General features: G+C 46.9%; 3 protein-coding genes across 7 annotated transcripts in view; 2 read left to right on the top strand and 1 right to left on the bottom strand.

Moving 5' to 3' along the window:
- GPBP1L1 (GC-rich promoter binding protein 1 like 1) overlaps positions 1 to 3,070 on the top strand; it is a 54,606-nt gene extending 51,536 nt beyond the window's left edge. For all 4 annotated transcript variants that reach the window (XM_044914497.1, XM_021684268.1, XM_021684266.1 and 1 more), the window contains 2 exons: positions 971 to 1,073; positions 1,995 to 3,070. In XM_044914497.1, the coding sequence (XP_044770432.1) occupies positions 971 to 1,073; positions 1,995 to 2,147 (256 nt within the window). In that variant the 3' untranslated portion in view covers positions 2,148 to 3,070. The remainder of the gene's footprint in view (positions 1 to 970; positions 1,074 to 1,994) is intronic.
- Positions 3,071 to 5,240: 2,170 nt separating this feature from the next.
- CCDC17 (coiled-coil domain containing 17) lies at positions 5,241 to 8,913 on the top strand. Its single transcript, XM_044913833.1, is given in 13 exon segments — positions 5,241 to 5,546; positions 5,648 to 5,868; positions 5,982 to 6,146; positions 6,366 to 6,449; positions 6,540 to 6,658; positions 6,903 to 7,019; positions 7,258 to 7,409; positions 7,447 to 7,607; positions 7,762 to 7,965; positions 8,121 to 8,331; positions 8,402 to 8,512; positions 8,750 to 8,831; positions 8,834 to 8,913. Coding segments are annotated over 13 exon segments (2,013 nt in total).
- Positions 8,914 to 10,470: 1,557 nt separating this feature from the next.
- Positions 10,471 to 16,571, bottom strand: part of LOC110575264 (nuclear autoantigenic sperm protein) — a 43,728-nt gene continuing 37,627 nt past the window's right edge. For both annotated transcript variants that reach the window (XM_044914496.1, XM_021684264.1), the window contains 9 exons: positions 14,972 to 15,051; positions 14,301 to 14,386; positions 14,111 to 14,184; positions 13,374 to 13,562; positions 13,088 to 13,254; positions 12,399 to 12,455; positions 12,232 to 12,309; positions 11,432 to 11,560; positions 10,471 to 10,951 (listed from right to left, as the gene is read on the bottom strand). In XM_044914496.1, the coding sequence (XP_044770431.1) occupies positions 10,871 to 10,951; positions 11,432 to 11,560; positions 12,232 to 12,309; positions 12,399 to 12,455; positions 13,088 to 13,254; positions 13,374 to 13,562; positions 14,111 to 14,184; positions 14,301 to 14,386; positions 14,972 to 15,051 (941 nt within the window). In that variant the 3' untranslated portion in view covers positions 10,471 to 10,870. The remainder of the gene's footprint in view (positions 10,952 to 11,431; positions 11,561 to 12,231; positions 12,310 to 12,398; positions 12,456 to 13,087; positions 13,255 to 13,373; positions 13,563 to 14,110; positions 14,185 to 14,300; positions 14,387 to 14,971; positions 15,052 to 16,571) is intronic.

Genomic DNA, 16,571 nt, shown 5'->3' with positions numbered 1-16,571 from the left:
GTCAGTAAGATCACAAGAGTATGAAGGAGACCACGGTGCCATGAAATTGAAGGAAAACTTAGGTACATGTGGAAATGTGCTGAATTGCTTACGAGAGACAAAAGTGAGATTTTTTTTTTTTTTTAAGATTTATTTCTTAGAGTGGGAGGAGGAGCAGAGGGAGAGGGAGAGAATCTCAAGCAGACTCCCCACTGAGCGTGGAGCCCCGTCATGCGCACGACCCTGAGATCATGACCTGAGCCAAAATCAAGAGTCGGCCACCCAACCGACTAAGCCACCCAGGCACCCCAAAAGTGAGATTTCAGGGCTCCTGGGTGGCTCAGTCAGTTAAGCGTCTGCCTTCGGCTCAGGTCATGATCTCAGGGTCCTGGGATTGAGCCCCGCATCGGGCTCCCTGCTCCGCGGGAAGCCTGCTTCTCCCTCTCCCTCTGCCTGCAGCGCCCCTTGCTTGTGCTTTCTCTCTGTCAAATGAATAAATTTTTTTTTTTTTTTTAAGTGAGATTCCTTCCTCTGTTTTGTCTGTCAGAGAGGGCCTTTACATTTTGGCCCTTATGCAGTCTTATTTTCTGCTGCTTCTGTCTCCTCTCTGTAGCTCTTATACTCTGGAACTGAGTGGAGATCCCTCATTTAATTCAAACACCTAAGTAGCCATAATTAAAGCTTATCCCACTGGGGAGGGGCACCTGGGGGTCCTGGAATTGGGCCCGTGTCGGGCTCCATGCTCAGCAGGGTGTCTGCCTGAGGATTCTCTCCCTCCTCTCCTCCCGCTTACGTGTGCATGCATTCTCTTTCTCTCTCAAATAAATAAATTTAATTAAAAAAAAAAAAGACTTATCCCACTGGGGAGAAAAGAAAAATCCCAAGTGGGGTACTGTTGCCCCTGGGCGAGTAAGTTTTCTCTGGAAAGTTGTGGGCTTCCCACTTATGCTTAAAGATGTCATATTTTCTTTGCCTGACCTCCCTCTACCAGGTTATTGAAAGCAATGGGATGGCAGGAATATCCTGAAAATGATGAGAATTGCCTCCCCCTCACAGAGGATGAGCTCAGAGAGTTCCACATGAAGACAGAGCAGGTATGTCATAAACCTTCCCTGGAGATCTGTTAATGACTAGGAGAGAAAGGAACAGGGCAGCCATTGCCGTTAGAGAGCCTCAGTTTCATGTGAGAGAAGGGACCTTGGAAAAGAAAATAAAAAGTAAGTTGCCATAGTAGAAATACAGAAGAGTGAATCAGTGCCTAGGCAACAGGGATCTCCAGTAGTGGATACAAAAACTGGGTCAGTAGTTAGCAGATTCCAGAAAGTAGTATGTTCTTTCATCCTGGCAGCTCTACTCCCTTATCAGAACCACAAGGCTGTGTTCCAGGGTTATGGGCTGAGCCCTGGGTCTCTAGGGAAGCAGGCTTATTTCCCCTGCCCACCGCTCCAGCCCTGTGGTTTCTCTCTGGTATTCTGGCTGGAGCCAAGAAACTACCTCTGAATTTATCCAACAAATAGTTCGATGCTTCCTCTGAGTGAAACACTGCCAGATCCTGAGATTTATAGCAATGAACAAGGTAAATGGAGTCTACAGACTTCATGGAGCTTATATTCTGGTGGTATTTATATTTACATTTTACTTAACACTTATTTTTATTTATGGTATTTATATTTAAAGCACAAATAATAATCGTATTAAGTCCTATAAAGAGAAATTACAGCTGACATAAAGACTCTGCTACGCAGAACTATTCTCTCAATCGTTGTCATCACCTGAGAACTTGTAGAAATAGAGAATCTGAAACCCTGCCTACTGAATCAGAATTTGCATTTTTAAAAAAGATCCATAGATGATTGATTTGCACATTAAAGTTTAAAAAGCACAGCTGTAAGAAATCTTGGATCTCTTAGAAGGGCCCCCTCTACATTCTGCCTAGAATTGAATACCTGCCTTTTCCAGGTCCCACTGCCAGTAGTCTTTGATGGTTTTCTTTTTTCTCTTCCTGCTAACCATAGCTGAGAAGAAATGGCTTTGGGAAGAACGGCTTTTTGCAGAGCCGCGGTTCCAGCCTGTTCTCCCCTTGGAGAAGCACTTGTAAAGCGGAGTTTGAGGACTCAGACACGGAAACCAGTAGCAGTGAAACATCAGATGACGATGCCTGGAAGTAGGCGTATAAATGCTCACAGATCTGACCCAGTAAACTCAGCTTGTGTGTTTAGGGAGTCTACAAAAGAAATCGTTCTTTTCCTTTTCTTCTGTTGTTGAATCCTTCATGCACAAGGGAAAATAATCATATCCCAAAGAGAGAGCAGTTGGCTTGTTTAGCTTTTGTTGTTGTTGTTCCTCCCTGTTATCTGCTTAATAGAGAGAAGTTTGTGTGATGGGAAAGATTTTTTAAATACACACACACACAGACACAGTATCTAGGGGGCGACACACGGGTGGGAGCTGCCCGTGCAGAGAGGGGAGGCTGCTCAGCAGCACAGCTTCTGCTGCCAGCCCTTGGGGCGCTCACCCCCGTGCTCAAGCAATCATTGTCAATGACAAAGTGACTATTGAAGTTATAATTGTATTAAATTAATGCTAATAATTTGGATATTTTATTTTATTTTTGGCTGCTCGGGTAACGTTAGCCCATAACCAAGCATACATGGTTTTCTTTTTTTTCTTTCTTTTTTTTTTTTCCTTTTTTTTGGGTACAGCTGTAAAATATTTGGATATAGGAAATGTGTTATTCTTGCAGCCTTGATATTCAGGGTGGATTGTAAAATATAAATTTTTGTGAGATTTCAAAGATTAAGATTATTTTGATAACATTATTTACAGATTTAAAAGATGTGGTTATCACAAGTCTGTTGAGGGGGAAAACTACTGCATAAAATAACTAACTTGGAATAAATATTTTGCATCAGTTTCGATCGTCTTGTGTAAGAAGTATATTTCCTTTAAAACTAGATGAGTGGATTCTTTGAGGGAAATACTTTTAGAAGTCAGGGAAATCTGAATTAGACACAGCTGTTTCTCCTTTTAGCAGATACTTTTTTGATGCAGAAAAACTTGTGCAGTAAATTATCAGTAATAAAATCAGAAACCCAAGTTTCCTTCCTGAAACTGATTTTCACTTGCCTGGGTATTTACCAGTGTGCATGTTTTAAGGAAGGTTCTGTGCCTCAGTTTTCCTGCTAAACAGGAACATGGGAAAGGGTTTGAGCCAGTGCTGTGACCCATGGAGGTTGACCAGTGGTGACCAGTGGAGGAGGCACACTTTTTCATTCAGCATACACTTCCCCAGCTCTCCCTGTACAGCCAGGCATTTTGCAAGGTTCTGGGGGTGTAGGGAATGCCCAGCCCAGTAGGGAGGAGAATAAACAATTACATTAAAAATGAAGCCTTTTGGGCCAAAATCTGATGGACAAGTAGAAGTTAAAGTAAGCACACACTGACACTGACACTCTTTGGCCATCCCTACAGTAAGTACGCGGTTCCTGGTGGACATAGAGGTCCAGGATCATTAATGGGAGACAACCAACAGGGTAACAGCCCTGATTGCATGTTAGAAAGATAACCAACTTGTAGTGTCTCCAAAAGGGATAGAGGCTAGAGGCAGAGAGAGCAGCATGACATTTGCTAGATTCTGTAAGGCTAGGAAGGCAGAGACCCTATCTGCCACACTCTATATTACATAGTCTCTCCTGCTGGTGTTATAAGCAGTCCATGCAGAAATGGTGGTTGGGATAGAGCAGTAAGAACTATCATATTTCATTGAATATATCTTTTAAAACATTATGTACTAATAAGAAAACTTGCCGGGTGCCTGGGTGGCTCAGTTCATTAAGCTTTTGACTCTTGAATTTCTGCTCAGGTCGTGATCTCAGGGTTGTGGGATCGAGCCCCAGTTGGGCTCCTTGCTCAGCAGGGAGTCTGCTGCTCTCTCTCTCTTCCCTCTCCCTCTGCCCCTACCCCCGCTTGTGTTCTCTCTTTCTCTAATAAATAAATTAAAAGAAAACTTGCCAGGTATGATACTCCATTAATTGTCGGTCCTGATTTGTGTTAAAATATGGGGGGGGAAAAAAAAGTGCATCTTAGAATCCGTGAAATACTATAAAATGAATTAAGCTGCAAAAGTATTAAATGGAAGTGAGAAGTCGGTTGAGATAGAGATATCCTGCCTGTGGGGTGTTGAGCTTTGCCACTTACTAGCTTTCACAAATTTCTAGAAATGTGCCCTTTTTCTTGCTTGGAATTAAGCTGGCTGAGATCACATGCTTTGAAACACTTGTAACCTGTTGTTGGTCACACCTTGGCCTTACATGGTGAGGGGGTTGCTACCGTAAGTCCCTGTCTTGTTTAGAAAAGGGAGTTTGTTGAGAAATGTGGGGCTAACTCAGAGCTCCTGATGGATACATATATTTGGGGAGGTGGCAGAGATCTGATCGGCACAAAAGTCTCCTGGTCAGACTCAAATTAAGGGGTACCTTTCTATATTTGATTCCCTCATCTGATAGATTCATTGTGTTCTCCCAGAACTTTATTCCTTGGGCTGTGCTAATTATCTTCCCTCTCTAGCCAAACAAAACACCCCCCCCCACCCCGCCCAAAAAAAAGAAACAGGAAATCGGAAAAACAGCTAGCCTTGGTGTGACTTGGTAATACAAAAGCTGTGGTTGCTTCCCCAGGGGCAGAGTGCAAGGGAAAGCTTTTCAGCCTAGGGGAAAGAAGATTCCTGGCAGAAAGCCCAAAAGGGCAGACTGCTTCCTCTCCCAGGTGTTGCCTAGAACGGAGAATGACACTACCTTGGGTAACTTGGGCAAAACAAGAATGAACAAGATGATACTTCCCTGCCAGAGACTGTTCAATGACCAGTGATGGGGAGTATGCGATAGGGGCCCACCTAGTCTAGGAGGCAGCTGTTTGTCCCCCTTTGCATAGGCAGAGAAACCAAGATGTAGTGTGAAAAGGGACTTGCCCACGCTGATGGATTGAGGTGGAGCAGACGTTATGACACTTTTTCAAGCCAGGGGCTCCTCCCAAAAGTGACCAGCCTTTCCCCACCCATGCTCCAGGCCTGCCTAGACCTGCCTACACCTGTAGTTGCTGCCCAGGGAGCTAAGTCTCCTCCCCAAACATAATCTTGTAAACTCAGTAAACCTGGCCTTTCCTCTCTGCCTCTGGCTTTGTTTCATCCTCCTCTCCCTTTCCCTTGCTCTCTGTCCTGTCTCTTGCAGGTCTTGGCTGGCATGTCAGGAAAGGGGTCCCCTCCCATGGCCTCCTACTCTGGAGAGCCAGGGCTCCTGTCCTGTGGGTCCTGTGACATGGTTTTCCGCTCCTGGCCGCTGTTGGCCACCCACACTCAGCGCTTCTGCATTGGCCGTCTGACCCGAGAGGTAACACCTGGAGCCCACCTCTCAAAAGGGCCGTCTCTGTGGCCACATGGGTGGGTATTTAAGCAACTCTGACCCTCAGGATATTTCATCCCCACACCCTGTCGCCAGGTGGTGCCACAAGAACACCAGGGCCTCCCAGACCAGGAAGCCAGCAAATTGGCTCTTAAGAAGCTAACAGAAGAGGTACCCCGGGCTTTCCCCACCGGCTCGAAATTTAGCAACCTCCCTAGGCCTCCAGGTCACGCGGATCATGGGTCAGCGATCACGGAGTCCGCTATCTCCAGGTACAACGGCTGCGGCTGTACCTACAGGAAATGCGACCCTGGATAACAAAGGTCTCCAGAGGATTAGAAGGGCCCCGGAGCCAAACTGAGGTGCAGACTCAGGGCCCCACCCCCGAAGTTGCTGGAAGCCCTGGCGAGCGGCTGCGAGCGCTGCAGGGGACTCACGCAAAGCGGGTGGCGGAGACGGAGTCACAGAGCCGGGCCCTGGAGCGACGCAGCGAGGGGGGGGGGAAAGGGGCGGGGGGGGGGGGGGGGCGGTTACGGGCCCTCCCCGCCCCTCTCCCCTTGGCTTTGAGTTTGTCGGACTCATTGCGACTCGGTCCCTTAACGCCTCAGAACTGAGCCAACGCCTCCACGGTTTGGCCCAGACCCGGGGCGGAATATCCCGCCTTTCCGGTCTGGAGCGGGAGCTTCGAGAACTCCGGGCAGAAGCCGGGCGAACGCGGGGAGCTCTAGAAGTGCTAGGGACACACGTTCAGCAGCTACAGCCGGAATCCTGGTGAGACCCGAGGGATTCGGAGCGCGGCAGAGCGGGGCCGAGGGTGGGGCCCGGTCTGGGGGCGGAGCCGCGGCGGGAGCCTCCGGAGGGCGGGGCCCGGGAGGCGAAGGCGCCCACGCAGCTGGAAGGCCGCAAGTGTTCGGTCGGGAAGGGGCGGGGCTTCCGGAGGCCGGGCCTCTGGATCCGCAACATCTCCGCGCGGCTGGCCCCCGGCCCCAGGACCCGGCTCAACGCCTTGCGAGAGGCGGAACTCTGTTGTCTGGTGCTACAGGCCAACCCAGGGACTCTGGCTGCCGAGATCGGGTGAGGTCCGGGGCCCGGGGCGGCATGGGCGAAGCGCTGATCAGTCCTGAAAAGACGCTGCTGCCTTCTTGTGCCCTGCTCCTTCCCTAGGGCCCTGCGTGACGCCTACGTTCGAGGCGGGGGCCGGAACCCTGGCGTTCTGGGCCAGATATGTCAGTTGCAGGTGGAGGCATCAGCGCTGGAGCTGCGGAGGCTGCGGACCCACAGAGGTGAACAGGACAGTCTCTCGGAGGCGGTGGTCTTAATTCTGGGAGGAGAAAAGGGCGGTTGAGGGGGGCGTCTTTGGCAATCGGGACCACCTGAAGGTGGGAAACCTGGGTGGTCTTTGTGGCAATGGCTAGAATGTTACAAGTCCAGCCTTGTCCAGAGAGACCTAAAGCTGGAGAGCTGCTCAGGATTGCACCAGCTGGTTACCAGAGGCCAGAGGTGACGGGTCGGACTTTTTCATCGCAGGAAGACGGGCAGGTGTCGCACTGGGGGAGCTTCTAGTGGTGGAAGCCGAAAACCGGCGCCTGGAGGCAGAAATCCTGGCCTTGCAGATGCAGAGGGGCGCAGGCCCTGCGTCCTGGGGTCAGCGAGCACCCTCGTTCCACACCACTTAGCTCTCCCCAGCAGGCTGAGCTCAAGGAAGGGGTTAGAGGGACCGTGCGTGGGGAATGAGGCGCGTGTTTGTGGCCCTGTCCGTTCCTGCCCTCGCGCATCTCCAGGTGTCCGTGCGTGTGGGTTCGGCTCTCCGGGAAAGGGTATCTTGGCCCAGTTACTTGCTGCGTCCTGCTCAGAGATGCCCTACTCTTAACTCTGCTCTCAGGGCCTAGCGAGCCTCGACCCGTGGTGAATCCCCCCCGATGCCTGGGGAGGAGCGAAGATCCCCCGCGCCTCCCACCGCCGGTGGCTCCCCCGCTGCCGCCGCATCCGCACTCCACAGGCATCCTATTGAGTGGCACAGAAAAGGCCGTGAGGACCCAGGGGTTGGGGCCAGGGCAGCTCTGTTTTGTGTAGTTGGGGAAGCATGGGCACCGAGGAGGCTCTCGGCAGGAGTCCACTCTTCCCCCACCCACAGCTGCAGGTTCCTGGCACCCTGACCAGGAACCCTGGCCTGGATCCATACTTCCTCCTGCCGGCTCCTGACGTTCTGGGCCCTGCACCCTATGACCCTGGGTGAGGCCTGCTCCCCCTGTGACTTGGTCCTCCCTTCTGATTAAAGAGAGACGCACCAGGAAGAGCTAGGGTTGGGGAACTGACAGGGTGAGGGGAAGGGATTGGGGGGGGGGGGCGGATTGTATAGGTGCCAGCTGAGACCTGTGTTCTTCAGGGCTGGGCTGGTCATTTTCTATGACTTTCTTCGGGGCCTTGAGGCTTCTTGGCTTTGGGTGCAACTCATGACTGGCCTGACACGAGATGGACAGGACACAGGAGGGGTCACAGCATTGCCCCCAGCCCTTTGCTTGCCCTCACCTCCAGCTCCTGGGCCCATGGGCAACTGTGCCATCCTTGCCAGCAGACAGCCCGTACCCAGGTCAGTAGGTGGAGATTGACTTGGATGCCTTTTGTCACAATTGAGGCTTTTCCCTCATTCTGCTGAGTTTTCCCATCTGTATACGGGGCCACTGGCTCTGAGAGCTGTCCAGGGAAGAACAGTTCTGGCTTCTGACATTGTTTCGGTTGTTCTAGGCTGCCACCTTCACCATCGGTAGCCCTGGTCTGTGAGCTACAGGCCTGGCAGGGGCTGGCATGGGCTAGGGAACCACAGCCGAAGGCTTGGGCCTCACTGGTGCTATTTGACCGGGATCAAAGGGTGCGAAGTGGCCGTTGGCGTCTTCCACTTCGGGCCCTTCCTCTGGACCCCAGCCTTACCCTTAGACAGCTGAATGGGATTCCCCAGGTGAGTGTGGACAGGGACTGGATCTCCTCCCCTCCAGGTACAGATGCAGTACCATTTCCTCTCTCTCCAGGTAGGTGAGGTTGAGCTCTTTCTGCGACTGGTTAACGCAAGAGATGAAGGTGTCCAGACACTGGCCGATATCAACCCAGCAAGTGCCCAGGAGTACCAGTACCCACCTCCGGTGAGGGACCACCTAAAGCTAGGGATACTGCAGGTGTGATTGGTGTGGTTAATTGCCAGCATTTGTTGACCCCCGTGTTCCAAGTCGTTTCTGTGAATTAACTCCTTTATCATACATCGTTACTAGGTAGATTATGTAAACAGATAAGGAAATCAGAGCTGCACAGTAACTTAACTTGGTTTACATTAGGTAGTCAAGATATAAACCTCTTGCTAAAGATACACTTCTGTTCCACAGATGTCCAGCTCACCTTCACTGGAAGCAAGCTCCCTTGCCCCAAAAGCTGGCTTTGTTGACCCTCCTCCTCCTGCAGAAGAGCCCCCTCAGCAGCAGAGTCAAGGATAGATGGTTTGGGCCCTCATCACAGCTTTGACCCACACCCTCTGGCTTTCAGAGTCTAGGAGAATGTGGGCATGAGTAGCTTAACAGGCTCAGAACTAGTACTTAGATGAGGCTTGTTGCCAGACCTGCAGCTCTACTACTACACATTCTCAGAGGGTCTAGAAGTAAATAGCAGATACAAGCTCAAAATAGGAGGTCCAACCACAGCTTTACCACCTTCCACAAATACTTGGCCTTTATCAGTTTTCCTCTTGTAAAATGGATGTGAGGATTAAATGGATGTCAGGTATTTTCAATATTGCCTGGAATATAAATTCTTTGAAAGATAAGCAGGGGGCACTCTAATTTGTTAAAGGAACTTCATAAACTTTTTTTTTTTTTTTTTTTTTGCGCTAAAGCCCATCTTGTTGCCACACTTCGTTCAGGACATCCTCCGGGAAGCCTTCCTGGCTATAAAGGTCCCCATGAACTAGGAGCTCCCATACCTTACACACTTAGAGGGGGTCACATGTAAATCTGGCTGAAATGTGATATTGGGCCTAGCCCCAGAACCCAGTGCCAACCAAAGGTCAAAGGCCTAAAATCCTCAGGACTTGGAACATGCAATACAAGGGCATCTTCAAGAAGTTCAAAGCCAAAAGATTCTACAGCCATGAGTTACCATAACCAGCCCAGAAAAATTCCATTTTCTCTTCATATAAACTGGAAAACTGTTTGACATTCAGTATTCAAATGGCAGGTTCTGACCTACTGTCTATCTAGTGCAGCAAAGTAACCCTATGGGTGGTCAGAATTACTAACTCCCTTTAGGTAATGTAGGGCAGGCATGGTTTGGAATTCAGATCGAAATAGTAACTGGTGTTTAACAGGTTCTTAAACTAAGGGTCAGGGCTGAGGCAGCTCAGGCAGGGAGGGTCTCCTACTAGCCTTGCACCCTGGACATCAGTGAGGTCCCAGTGGGATGGCTTTAGTGTCAGTATCCTGAGCACCCTTTGACTGGGCTGGTGGGCCAGTTTCTACCTTTCAACCCCACATCCCACACTGAAATGCTTCAGGTAGTTCGGGATCCCACTGGAAGATTTTATTTGAGAAAGAGAGAGAACATGAGAGGGGAGAGAGGATCAGGGAGAAGCAGACTCCCCACCAAGCAGGGAGCCCAATGTGGGACTCGATCCTGGGACTCCAGGATCATGACCTGAGCTGAAGGCAGTCACTTAACCAACTGAGCCACCCAGGCACCCTGGAAGATCTTTAAACACAAGTCCAGACCAGGAGCATTTTTTAGCATCTTTATTTGACAAGTCAAAACTGCAGATGGGTAACAATTTGGATTCAAGTTATAAGATCTATTCCAGCCTTTCTGTACAGAAAACAAAACTCCACCAGCCAGCCTCCCCACAAATTCCTCCAACCACATCCCAAGTGTCCAGTCTATCTCTCAAGCCACTTTCAAACCAGAAAGCTCAATTCTCTACAGTTAGCAAACCAGTTTTCCTCAAGGATCACTTCCCCCCACCCCTCCCTCACAAGTTTTCTTCAGTTCTTTTTCCAGGACAGAATTATTGACCCCTAACTGGAGACTAGGTGGGTAACAGTATCAGCACCAAAGAGCAAGATCTTCACCAAGTCTTGTTTTTGTAGCCCCCATCAAGGGGACAGCACCACTGAAGGTTTGTATTTAAAGTGGAAAAAATATAGCACCATTAGAAAACAAAGGGCCTGGCTATGCTTGATTTGATCGCCTCCACATTAGACAGACAGGAACTTGGATGGGAACTTCCAACAGAGATCAGTACAGAAAGGGGCAGGGGGAATGAGTACCTTTGACAACTATATCATACCCAGAGTGCTCCAAGGCACAGAGTCAGCCAGTATTTAAGAAAAAAAAAATCATCAAAGCCTCAACCTTTGCTTACAATCTTTATTGAAGTTATACAAAAAGAAGCCCCCCCAAAGTGAAAAAATACATTATATACAAAAACACTTTCCCTCAGGAGGAAGGCTCTGCGCCCTCTCTTAACATGCAGTGCTTTCAACTGTGGCTCCGGCCTCCATTGTCCCCTCCACTGCTGCCCGGCTTTCAGCCTGATTCTCAGCCTGGAAGATAAATAGGGAGCCTGGGCATAAATGACCCTAGTTTAAGCCGTTCTATCTTACACAACTGAGTAGGCATTAGAGAAAGTGAACAGGTCTCCTAAAGCCTGCTTTGCTCCCTACACTACTAACAGGACAATTAGTAAGGCCATTTCCTAAAGTCTCTCCAATAGGGCTGACGGAGCCAATGTTCATACGGTACTTGGAAAGGGAGCAAGCAGAAATAACTCAATGGTCTTGCCAATTAAGTGCCTTCTCCTACATTCATTAGAGTGGGACTTGTGCTGTGTATATAGTTTCCATTTGTCAATGAGACATCCTACATTCCATAACCAGTTTCCTGCACACTGTTTCTATGAGGGTTGCATTCAAGTAATCCAAACAGGCTCAAGGTGAGGAACATGCACTTAGGAGGACTAGTTTCCCCAGGCCCTGAGAACAAGGGGAAATAAGGCAAGAGTCCAAGCCCTCTTAACTGCCCACCTCCTCCTCCATGTTTTCTGAAACTTCATTTCCACTGGAGACGGCATCCCCACTGCCTCCATTCACCTCTAGCTCTTGTTTCGCTTTCTTTGCATCATCTTTTCGGGGACTCTCTTCCTCTGGTTTCCTCTGAAGATAGAATTGGGAACGCTTCACAAATGTGCTGAATGTTTTTAAAAGTACTGCAAAACTTTTAAAAAACCCCTTCAGTCCTCTCCTCCCCCACTGCTGCCACCCCATGGTCCAGAGATCCTGAACACTGTGATCCACGGCTCTCAGGGTCTCTCCCATGGCCACAGGAAGCAGATGCCAACCTGTGCTCGGTACAATCAATTGGTCAGCTACAACATACCAATCCAGCCTCTCTAGAGGAAGGGTGGGATGAGAGTGAGGAGTAGATCTGACTAGTAACCAAACCCCAAGTTTATGAATTAGGACACAAAGGAATCAGTCTCCCACAAGAGGAAAAAACGACTGTAATTATAGGCAGAAGATGGACTCCTAGGAGTATCGGCAGGTCTGCTGCCGAATGACTACTGTCAAAGAAAACCCGCAAGCTGAGCCGATTCTTCTCAGCTGCTTTCCTTATAGTCCTGAGCCAAAAGAGGCCTGGAAAACTGTTAGAAGACATAGTCAAGTGAAAACTACCTTCATTCAAATCCTCACCAACTCTGCAAAATGAATGTCTTATTACACCAAATATTAAGGAATGTATTCCTGGTGTATCATTTGAAGCAAAAAAGAAAAGAAAAAGCAAACTGGAAAGAAAACAGAAAAGAAATGACCACATGTAGATTTACCTTCTTTCTGACAAGGTGGGAGATATCACTCACACAATTTGATGAGGAAGCACCATCCGTTGATTTTCTACTGGTAACCTGACAAAAAGGACTTTGTTAGCAATGTACAACTAGACAGGACACAGAAAAGCCTAATATTAAGTGACAAAAATCACCTGAATACTCACCATGGAGATTGAAGTGCCTCCTCCACTAGGAGTGAAACCTGAAGTAGAGCTCTCCACCTGTGCGAGAGGTGACAGACCCAAGTGGGTCCCAGGACAGAACCCACCAGGTCACCCACACACCTACAACAGGTACCTACCATCCAAACAACTATTTAAGACCTCAAATACTAGTGGGCCTCCATATACTAGCAGTATCATTCCACCCCCCTCTACCTGCACTTGCCACCCCCAAACCAGGAGCTTAGGCACAGGGTAAATACTAAATTAACCCATCCACCTCATCACCTGGGGCGGCTGTCTATACAGAGGAGTTCTCAGAGATGGAAGGAATAGCTTACATTTATTAAGCAAATACTATTTGTACTGTCAGAAGTATTTTAACATAGATACTACTACCCCCATTTTACAGATGAGTCAACTAAGGCAAAGAAATGTTAAGTAACGTGTCCATGGTCACACATAGTAAGTAGCAGATATATAACCTAAACCCAGTCTGGCTCCAGAGCATATTCTCTTAAGCATTATACTACTTAACAGGACTAACTAGATAAATTCACACATTCCTTCTGACCACCAACTCCCTGGAAACCGTATCACGGTTCCTAGGCAAACAGAACATTAATACCATGATGTCTTCCAACAGTATCAACCATGCCATTATCAAAACTTTAAAAGGAAACCAAACCAACCAGAGTTGCTTTCAGAGCCAATTCAGCTACATTCCCACTACGCTGGGACTCCTTTGCATCTTCTATCTTCTCTCTAATTTCAGGTAGCAGTTCCTTCAGCTCCTCAATTTCTTTCTCATATTCAGTAGATGATCCTTCAGCCTCCTTCATCTGTGCACTTAGTACAGCTACAAAGAACAGGCTGAAGTGATCAGTAATAGTTACCACCAAAGGATCCATTTTTTTTTCATATTGTCGATTACCAGATCCAGTCAAGCTTATCGTCAAATAGCTGATGCTCACTCACCCATTCTGTTCTCAATGACTTCAATAGATTTGCTGAACTGTGCCACTGCCTCATCGTACTGAGAGTTATACCCATAGGCCAAGCCCAGCTGGTAGTGGGTCTCTGCAAGGAGACGATCATGGGCTTCTAGGTACTGCTCCTGCAGGTTTAGGCAAGCCTGGAACTCCTCCACAGCTTGGACATAATTCTCTAATGAAAAGAGAAAGAATAGCAAGCAAATGGACAGCATTTAATATATAATACTTCCAAATTGTGGATCATTCTACAGGAATGCTCTCCTATTTTAAATGACATTTCTTTGTAGCATCTCCAGGACACTAGACTATAAACAAAATATCTAACTGGGGAGGGGGGGAAAAAAAAAACCCTACTGAAGAGACTTCAGAAGAAATGGTTCACTATTCTAGGAACTATAGGAACCCAAACCAACTGTCTTTTTAAAGCCAATTGCCAGGAGTGCCTAGGTGGCTCAGTCAGTTAAGCGTCTGCCTTCCACCCAGGTCATGATCTCAGGGTCCTGGTATGGAGCCCCACATCAGACTGCTTGCTCGGCAGAGAGCCTTTGTCTCCCTCTCCCTCTGCCCCTCCCCCTACTTGTGCTTTCTCTAAGAAATAAAATCTTTAAAAAAAAGCCAATTGCCCATAACCTATGATCAATCAAGCTGAATTTTAAGGAATTAGAGGAAGAACTGGGGGGGTGGGGGGCACATTAAAGAGTAAAATGGAAAATGTATTACCAGATTCAACACTAACTTCTCCAAGTTTAAGATGGGCCTGTGCAGCATAAAGCTGAGCTTCTTTTGTTTCTTGCCTGAAAGAAGGAAAAGATGATCAGAAACCTTAATAGCATTTGTCCAAACCTAACTGATATTCTACTTCCAAGTTCCAAACTCCCAACCTAAGCCTAGAAACACTGAAAAGTATTACCTTTTAAAAATGATCTTTGCTAAATCCAGCATATCCCAAGCAAGCTCTAGATTCCCGATCTCCTCCTCTTCATTTTCTTGAAGAGACTAAAAAGTATATCCAAATCATTGGTATTAGGCAGAAGTATAAGACAGGAATCTTCAGATCACAAATCTAAATGTGTAATACAGCTTAAAAAATAAAAAAACACATGATTCAAAATTTGGACTTTCTCCCTAAAACCTACAGAATGGGTCCCTATAATCCTTCTATCCAAAGTCATCACCTTATGTCAGTGATATCTAACAGTGACGTGTTGGGTCCCATCAGAACATCCTCGGATTAAATGGATCTGTGTATTCCAGGCATGAACAAAGAGTCCCCAATCCCTAACCAAGAAATGACTATGACAGGGTGCCTGGGTGGCTCAGTTGGTTAAGCGACTGCCTTCGGCTCAGGTCATGAGCCTGGAGTCCCTGGATCGAGTCCCGCATCGGGCTCCCTGCTCGCCAGGGAGTCTGCTTTGTCCTCTGACCCTATCCCCTCTCATGTGTTCTCTCTCTCTCAAATAAATAAATAAAATCTTAAAAAAAAAAAAAAAGAAAGAAAGAAATGACTATGATAATCACACCTACTCTAGTTAAGCTACAGTCCTACAATAAGAAGATGATACTGAACAAATAATAATTTACCTTGTTTTCAAGAAGTGATTCATTTGGTGTTTCTTCAGCCTTGTCATTTTCTTTATCCTCCTCTTCTGAGCCTTCAGTTTCTGCAAGCAAAAATTCCTCAGTATTGAGAATACTAAGGATATCTTCCTTCTAAGTAGTCAGAGATTCCAATAAATGCCTGTCAACCTATATTCTGAGTAGAACAGGCCAGATGCTAAGTCAGTTAATATTTGAACTTAATATAAAGCCAGTGATTACAGTCTAATTCAAGTGTAGCCTAGACTTAGATTGTATAATCTTACAGTGTGTGGTTTACACCTTCAATGATCAGAAGGCTGAACGTTTCTCATCTAAAAGACAGTCTGGATCATTCAGATCAAGACAGATTAACTACTGTAGTCTCTTATCCTAGAAACTCCCATATACTTAGCCAGAAGCAGTTGAAGAACTCAGCCAGTGTTCCTGGTGTCTTTAAGCAGCCATTTGTTATATAACACTAACATGCTGAGAAAGTACAAAAAGTTAAATTACCCCAGTCCATTCAGAGCAAGAATGCTCAAGAGACTAGCTTTCCCACAACACAGCTGTGGAGAGAAAAGCATAGTCCTTACCAACTCTCACCAATGAGCATGCCACAGACTCCAGCCAGCTCTAGCATGTACAGAATTGAGTAAGCAGTACCACAACCAATTGTTTTACTCCAGTATAATGTTAAAATTTGCAGCCATATTGACACTCTATTTCACCATACTGACATATATTCACAAGTCAACTGCCTTTAAGGACAGGCTGCTAATAAATAGCTCTACGCACCACTTAAAGTTCAGAATGTCATAGGATTAAACATGGGCTTTTGGGGGCACGTAACAATTCATGAATTGGGTATAATGCGCCTACCTCTGCCACCTTTCATTAAACATTTTTAACGCAAGCAAAAGAGCTCAAATACCGTCTCTTAACAAGCTATTATGGGAACATAAATATGCAATTAGGCCTTAGAGCCATGAAGTCAGGCTAAAGGACTTTTATCTTTAGCAATACTGCTTAAGAATGGGAATAGGCACAGAAAATTCCTGAACATTATAAATTAGTAAAACAAAGTCCTGTAAGAAGGGCGCCTGGCTGGCTCGGATAGTGGAGCATGAGACTCTTGATCTCAGTGTTGCAAGCTTGAGCCCCATGCTGGGTATAGAGATTACTTAAAATTAAAAAAAAAAAAAAAATTCCTCTAAGAACCAGTTATAAGTTAATTGACCTCTATAGCAAACAGTTTTTATCAAATGACTCACTTTTCCCCTGTTGACCATATAATTTAGTGCTTCTGAAATAAATACCCACCATCATACACCATTATCTTTCTGTACCCGAATTTCCAAGTTATCTGTATACTTAGTACTCTGTCAGACTAGATGGGTGGTTTTATTAACTCTGACAATGAGGCCCATTCTCAAGACAGATGAGGTAAATCTATGAAACAAACATTTTACCTTCCTAATTTGTAGGAAAAATTGACAAAATGTGTATTGTTAGTCTGTATTCTTAAATAATCTGGTATCTATTCCTACTTATACCAGAATGCCAGGTGACATCTAATTAGATTAAAATCTTACTGAGTTTTACA

This window comes from Neomonachus schauinslandi, chromosome 4 (assembly GCF_002201575.2).
Source record: "Neomonachus schauinslandi chromosome 4, ASM220157v2, whole genome shotgun sequence".
Taxonomy (NCBI): Eukaryota; Metazoa; Chordata; class Mammalia; order Carnivora; family Phocidae; genus Neomonachus; species Neomonachus schauinslandi.
Note: the sequence above shows the minus strand (reverse complement) of the source record. Positions and strands in the feature narration are given on the sequence as shown.